Here is a 6,369-nt window from a genome sequence, read left to right on the forward strand (position 1 = left end):
TAAGAATAGGCAAAAGGATAAAGGAGGAACAGGTGTCTGGGCAAGTCACCTAGGCCAACTTTGTTTGAACTTGGGCTCAGTGGGGCTCAGTGAGAAAAGGCAGATAGCCCCAAGACAACACTGCAGGACATAAGGGCAGCACCCCAAGTTTGGATTAACTGCTTCAGCAACACCCCTTGGGTCCAGCAAACCAGGGACTTAGTCATGGGACCCGTATCAGAATCGAAAGCAGGCATTAATAAAGGACAATCCACATTTTATTTGTATCTGCCTTTAACATGTACATAAACTCTCGGGGCCCTTTCCCCCATCTGGTGGATACATGGTAGGTTCTGGAGGGAGGAAGCATCAGAATTAGGACACAGAGCTCACCTGAAGGTCCTGCTACCCTGAGCAAGGAGCTTCCCTGTGGGCTGAGACTTGCGTTGTCCTCCCTTCCCTGCAGGCCATCCGTGAATCTACATAGGCCCTCCTATTTGGCCCTAGCTCATCCCCTCTTCCCCATGGACTCTTCCCTCCTGCCATGGGCAGGAGACCCATCCTCCTTTTTTCAGTGTTTTAGCTTCTTGTCCTGTTTTCCCCATCCTTAAAATTCTATTCCTGGGGAGAGAGAACACCAACAGCCATAACTTGTCTCTCCTAAGCCTACTCCTAACTCAAGGTGGTCGATACAGACTCCTGAGAACTGGGAACTCCAGCCACCTGGTGCCCTCCCAGCTGGCTGGATCCGAGGGCAGGACAGTAAGCATGAGTGCTTATCTGCGTAAGGCAGGGTTGGCAGTGCCACTGTGGCAGGATGTGGGGAGGCACAGGACTCCTGGGCATGCCTGAGAGGGGGAAGAAAGCCCTAAGAACCAAGGACATGGGCTTATTCATCGTAGAAATCGACATGGGCTCCAGACTTGAACTTGTCCTTTTGCAGCAAATTCAGAAGTTTCTGGGCTGATATCCTGCAATCCACAAGTTCCCCTTTTGTCTTCAGCTCCTGCAGCCTTTTTCGCACGTCTGGGTCCACAGAGGTCTCCCGGGCTAACTGTTGCATGTCTGTGTCCAGGGGACCTAGGGGATGAAGAGAAGATGAGGCAGGGGCCCCTGATGTATGTGTGGAGTTGGGTGGAGTCAGGTGTGGCCAGAGGCAACACCTCATCTTGGCTGACACATGGTCAGTATCACCAAGGCTCCACACTGTCACCACTGAGCTCCAGACTCAAATTCCAATGTCCACTGAACATGGTCCCTCTAGACCACCGAATCTACAGATTCACACTACCCTATCACCCCTTCCCCAAGCCCCAGCAGCCAAGTGCAGAGAGATACACCGTCCCTGTGGGAGAAGAAGAGGGAAGTGAACACCCAACTTCCCTGGGGGCTCCAGAGTCAGCCTGCTCCAGCACCAGGCCAACTCCCATGGCCCTAGGTGGCTCTCTGTGGGTTCCCATGAACCCAGGCCTCCAGCTCATCCTGACACCCAGCTCCAGTGGTCCCAGCAGCCCCAGGCAGTTCCCACAGCCCCAGGCAGCTCCTGGAACTCAAGGCTCCTAGAGGGCCCCTGAGAAGCCAGACCCCTGATCCACTCCAGCACCAGCTGGCTCCCATGGTCTCAGGTGGTTTCCACGGCACCAGGCTCCAGCGAACCCAGGCTTCTGGCACACCCCAGCACTAGCCAACTCCCGTGGCCCTACATGGCTCCTGTAGGTCACAGTGTCTGTGAACCTAGGCTTTAGGTGGGCACTCTCAAACCAGACTCCCAGCTGGTCTAGTGCCAGGATGACTACTGTGGACCCAGGCTTTGTACCCACCCCAGCAACAGGCTGCCTTAGGACTCTAGTGGCAAAACTGCCACGGACATCACCAGATGGCCCACCCAGAATCACTAAAAGAGTTGACTGGTGAAGGGCTCTGCCTACTGAACTCAGTCTATAAAGACTAGAAGAGGCGTCTACTTCCTCAAATGTACAAACACCAACACAAGGCCACAAGGATCATGAATAATCAAGGAAACATGGCACCACTGAAGGAAACTAATACAACTCTAATGACTGACCCTAAAGAAATGAGATGTATGAACTGCCTGACAAAGAATTCAGAATAATCCTCTTAAAAGAAATTCTGTGAACTCTAAGAAAACACGGACAGACACGTAAATGATATTAGGAAAACAATGCATGAACAACAAGAGAAGTTCAACAAAGAAACAGAAACCATTTGAAAAAAACAAACCAAAATCTAAAGTTGAAGAATACAATGACTGGACTGAAGAATCTGATAGAGTTCAACAGCAGACTCAACCAAGCAGGAAAAATTAGTGAACCAGAAAACAGGGCATTTGAAATTATCTAGTCAGAGGAGCAAAAAGGAAAAAGAATGTAAGAGTAAAGAAAGACTACATGAACTAAGGATTACCATTAAAAGAAACAATCTATGTATTATGGAGTCCCAGAGAGAAAAAAGGAACAGAAAGCTTAAAGAAATAATAGTTGAGAACTTCCCAAATCTCTGAGAAGAGATTTGCACATCTAAGTTTATGAAGCTAATATTTCAACCCCAAATTATCTTCTCCAAGACACCAGGACTAGATAGTTTCACTGGTAAATTGTCTGTTTTTTATGCCAATACCATAATATTTTGATTACTGTAGCTTTGTAATATAGTTTGAAATCAAGGAGAGTGATGCTAGAGAGTTTTGTTCTTCTTTCTCAAGATTGCTTTGGCTAATGAGGTTCCATACAAATTTTAGAATTGTTTGTTCTATTTCTGTGAAAAATGCCATTGGAAATTTGATAGGGATTGCATTAAATCTGTAGATTGGGTTGGATAATATGGACATTTTAACAATATGAATTCTTCCAATCCATGAGCATGGCATCTTTCCATTTTGTACCTTCTTCAAACTCTTTCATCAACGTCTTATAGTTTTCAGTTTACAGGTCTTTTACCTCCTTGGTTAAATTTATTCCTAGGTATTTTATTCTGTTTGATGCAACTGTAAATGGGACTGTTAATTTCTCTTTCTGATACTTCACCATTAGTGTATAGAAATGCAACTGAGTTTTTACATTGTTTTGTATCCTGCAACTTTACTGAATTTGTTTATTAGTTCTAACAATTTTTTGGTGAAGTCTCTAGGGTTTCCTATATATAATATGTCATCTGCAAATAGAGACAGTTTTACCTCTTCCCTTCCAATTTGGATGCCTTTTATTTTTCTTGTCTAATTGCTCTGACTGGGACTTCCAATACTATGTTGAATAGAAGTGGGAAGAATGGCTTCCTTGTCTTGTTCCTGATCTTAGTGGAAAAGCTTTTAGCTTTTCACCATTGAGTATATTAGTTGTGGGCTTGTCAACTTCCTCACAATGTCCAGGGCAGCCCCCTGAAATGTAACCCAGTCACATGGCACTCTAGAGTTTGCTCTGCTCCTGACTATGGTTTCCATTTGCTCTCTGTTGACTGAGTGAGTCCTAGGCTGAGCTCAGAGTGGGTGCTGAGTTGAATATTAGCTGCAAGAATAACTGTATTACATTAAGGAGGGACAGAAGGAGGACTGGGTACTAGAGAGCATGAGGAAGTAGAAACTGCACTGATCATGACCTTGGAGGCAAGGTTTGATCCTGGCTATGCTGCATCTGGACTTTGGTCAGGTTAATCTACCTCTTTGCCCCTAGGGTTCCAAGGGGAATAGACTACTGGATCTCTATCTAAGTTGCTCAGACATCATGCAACAGCTATGTCACCAGCTTCTAATTCCAGCAACCTCAAGCCGAAAATAGAAGCCTCACTCTTAAGAAAGGTGTACAGTGGCATCATGGTAGGATGATGAGAAACCAGACCAAGTACCACAAGATCCCCTACCCTTTAACTTCCATGAGGACGGGGCTCTATCTTATTTATCTCAGCATTCCCCAGTGTTCCAGCACAGTTCAGCATGGGATGGTCAGCATTCAACAATGTCTGTCTGCTCTTCATTCAGCTAACATTCACTGCAGACTGGCTCAGTGGGGTGCTTTACTAGGTGCTGGGGATATAAAGATGAATAGTGCATAATGCCTGCCTTCAAGGCTTTCCTATGCAGAGAGAGAAGTAGAGAAGTATATATATACAAAGATAATACAGTGTGATAAGTCCTATCTAACAATTACAAATGCTAACAATTAGATAGCCTTTCACAGTTTGGGATCACTTTTACATGTTTTACCTCATTCAGTCCTACAAACTGCCCTGTGAGACAGGTAGCATCTTCCCCATTTCACATGAAGAAATGAGGTACAGGCCTGGAATTCAAACCCTAATCATCTCTCAGACTCTAACATCTCAGACTTTCTGGCCCCACCCTCAAGTCCAGGCAGCTGCCCACTCTCAATCCATACCTGGTAACTACAGCTCCCTGCCCCTGCCAGGACTAACTTTCTTGCAGCCTATATTTCCCTTCAGGAGTGATGGGTCATGATTCAAGGACAAAATATTCTGTGGGTCCTTTCCTGGAGGAGACAGAGAAGGCTCCTTGCCCAGTCTCCAAAGGGTAACCAGCCGGTTCTGGGGACAGGGATGGCAGTGTTTCACCTACCTGGGGCATAGCTCAGCACCCTCACACTAGGTTCCTCTGCGGCCAGAACCTGGAACATCATGTTACGGGCAGCCTTCCCCGCACAGTACTGTGCCCAGCCCTTGAAGGGCTGCAGAGCACAGAGGGACGAGATATTCACCACAGTCCTACGGAGGCCAGGACTGTCCGGGAAGGCCTTCAGGATGCTGGAAGTCAGGCAGAGCATGGAGGTCAAGTTCAGAGCCCAGTAGTTGTTCACTTCAGCTGGGTCAGCCAGGTCTACGAAGCGTTTGGACACATCTCCAAGACTGCCTGAAAAAACAGACCTTCGGAATCACCCAGTGCAGGCGGGGTTTTCTCTTCTCCCAGTCCTCTTCAAACTCGTCCAGACACCTCCTTCCCATCCACACCTAAAGGAGGAGTCTCCCTAGTGCTTCTGAAGACGCCTCTCTCTTCCCAGCTCTGCAGACAGGCACACCTGGAGAACCCACTCACCTGAAGCTTCAAAGTGAGAAAGCGCATGCCCTTCTCTGGGGCTGGGGTTCGGGGGAACTCTGGGGGCCATTTGGAGAAGTGGGGGAATTTACTTCTGCTGGGAGACCCCATGCCCTAACTCACGCCTCCGCCAGAGAGCGCTGAGCAAGACGATCAGAAAAGTTCTTGGCGTTGAAAGGGGAAGGGGGGAAGAAGGGGGAGAGAACGAGCGCCAGACAGCACCAGGTCTCTCTCCACACCCCGCTGAAACTAGGGCTCTCAGGCGTCTTTTCAGACTTCTAGGAGTCACCTTTAAAGTTCTAAGAGGCGGGGGAGGTGAAAGGGAGGGAAAACATAACTGGACGCTAAGCAGTATTCCAAGCGGTCACACGCCGGCGGGCGTCTTACCGGCATTGTTGATAAGCAGCACTCGCTGCAGGCCTTCGGGCCTGGGGAGCTCGCGCAGGGCACCGAGCAGCTGCTGCAAGCCGGCCTCGGTGCTCAGGTCGGCGGTCACCCGCACGAGGCGCAGGCCGGGCCGCTCGGCGCCCAGCTCGGCCTCCAGCTGCCGCAGCGCCTCGTCACTGCGGGCGCTTAGGACCAGCACGGAGCCGGGCGACAGCAGCGGGGCCAGGAGCTGGGCCAGCGTCCGTCCGAAGCCGCGGGAAGCCCCGGTCAGCACGCACAAGGCGCGCCCCAGGCCGCCCACCTCGCCGACGAAGCCCTCCATGCCTCCTACCTCGGCAATCTGGAGCCGCTTCCCAAGACCCGGCAGGGGGCGGGGCGGGGCGGCCGCGGTGGGAGGGGCCGCGGTGGGAGTAGGAGGAGGCCCCGCCCGGTGCGGGCGGGAACCTAAGGCTTCGGGCAGAGACCAGCCGCCCCTACTTTTCTTTGCAGTTGGCGGTGGAAGTGGAGGTGTCTGCAATCTCCGAGAGAGCGCCAAGGCACTAAACCGGAAGGGCGGGAGGCGCGGCCCCCACCGGAAATCCTACCCCAGTGCGGAGCGCGGGCCTCATCCTTTACCCTGCTAGTCCGTTCAGTCCCCCGCAGGGATGCATTCTCCTCCGAAGTCCAGACCCAACTTCCTTGCATAAGTGACTTCTTCCAGGTCAGGCCATCTTGCTCCTTGCTGGGCCTCCCTGCACGTGGCACATGCCAGTTTAGGGACTGGGGTCCCTACTGGGCTGGGGGAACTCACTGCCCCGGGAGCGACCTTTGGGAGAACACAGTCTCCCCTCCGTCAGATGTAAGAACCTCTTCTCCCTACTTGGCTCTGTGCTCGCACTGATTCCCCTGTCTCTCTGAGATTTCTCACTCCTTCTGTCCCTAAAGGTCTGTATTCCCAGGGACCC

The 6,369-nt window shown here is 50.5% G+C and overlaps 1 protein-coding gene across 1 annotated transcript; it reads right to left on the bottom strand.

The window, feature by feature from the left end:
- Nucleotides 1-239: 239 nt before the first annotated feature.
- On the bottom strand, nt 240-5,975 carry SPR (sepiapterin reductase). Its single transcript, XM_059942443.1, has 3 exons — nt 5,426-5,975; nt 4,565-4,855; nt 240-1,059 (listed from the first exon to the last, which is right to left on the bottom strand). Exons 1-3 carry the CDS (start codon nt 5,745-5,747, stop codon nt 869-871), a joined length of 804 nt encoding a protein of 267 aa, XP_059798426.1. The 5' UTR covers nt 5,748-5,975; the 3' UTR covers nt 240-868.
- Nucleotides 5,976-6,369: the final 394 nt, after the last annotated feature.

This window comes from Balaenoptera ricei, chromosome 13 (assembly GCF_028023285.1).
Source record: "Balaenoptera ricei isolate mBalRic1 chromosome 13, mBalRic1.hap2, whole genome shotgun sequence".
Lineage (NCBI taxonomy): Eukaryota > Metazoa > Chordata > Mammalia > Artiodactyla > Balaenopteridae > Balaenoptera > Balaenoptera ricei.

Coding starts and splice junctions, on each gene's coding strand:
- SPR (XM_059942443.1), bottom strand. CDS start 5,747: ATGGAGGGCTTCGTCGGCGAGGTGGGCGGCCTGGGGCGCGCCTTGTGC. Junction 4,856..5,425: donor GCTGCTTATCAACAATGCCG/GTAAGACGCCCG, acceptor CTGTTTTTTCAG/GCAGTCTTGGAGATGTGTCC. Junction 1,060..4,564: donor GGTGCTGAGCTATGCCCCAG/GTAGGTGAAACA, acceptor TTCATCCCCTAG/GTCCCCTGGACACAGACATG.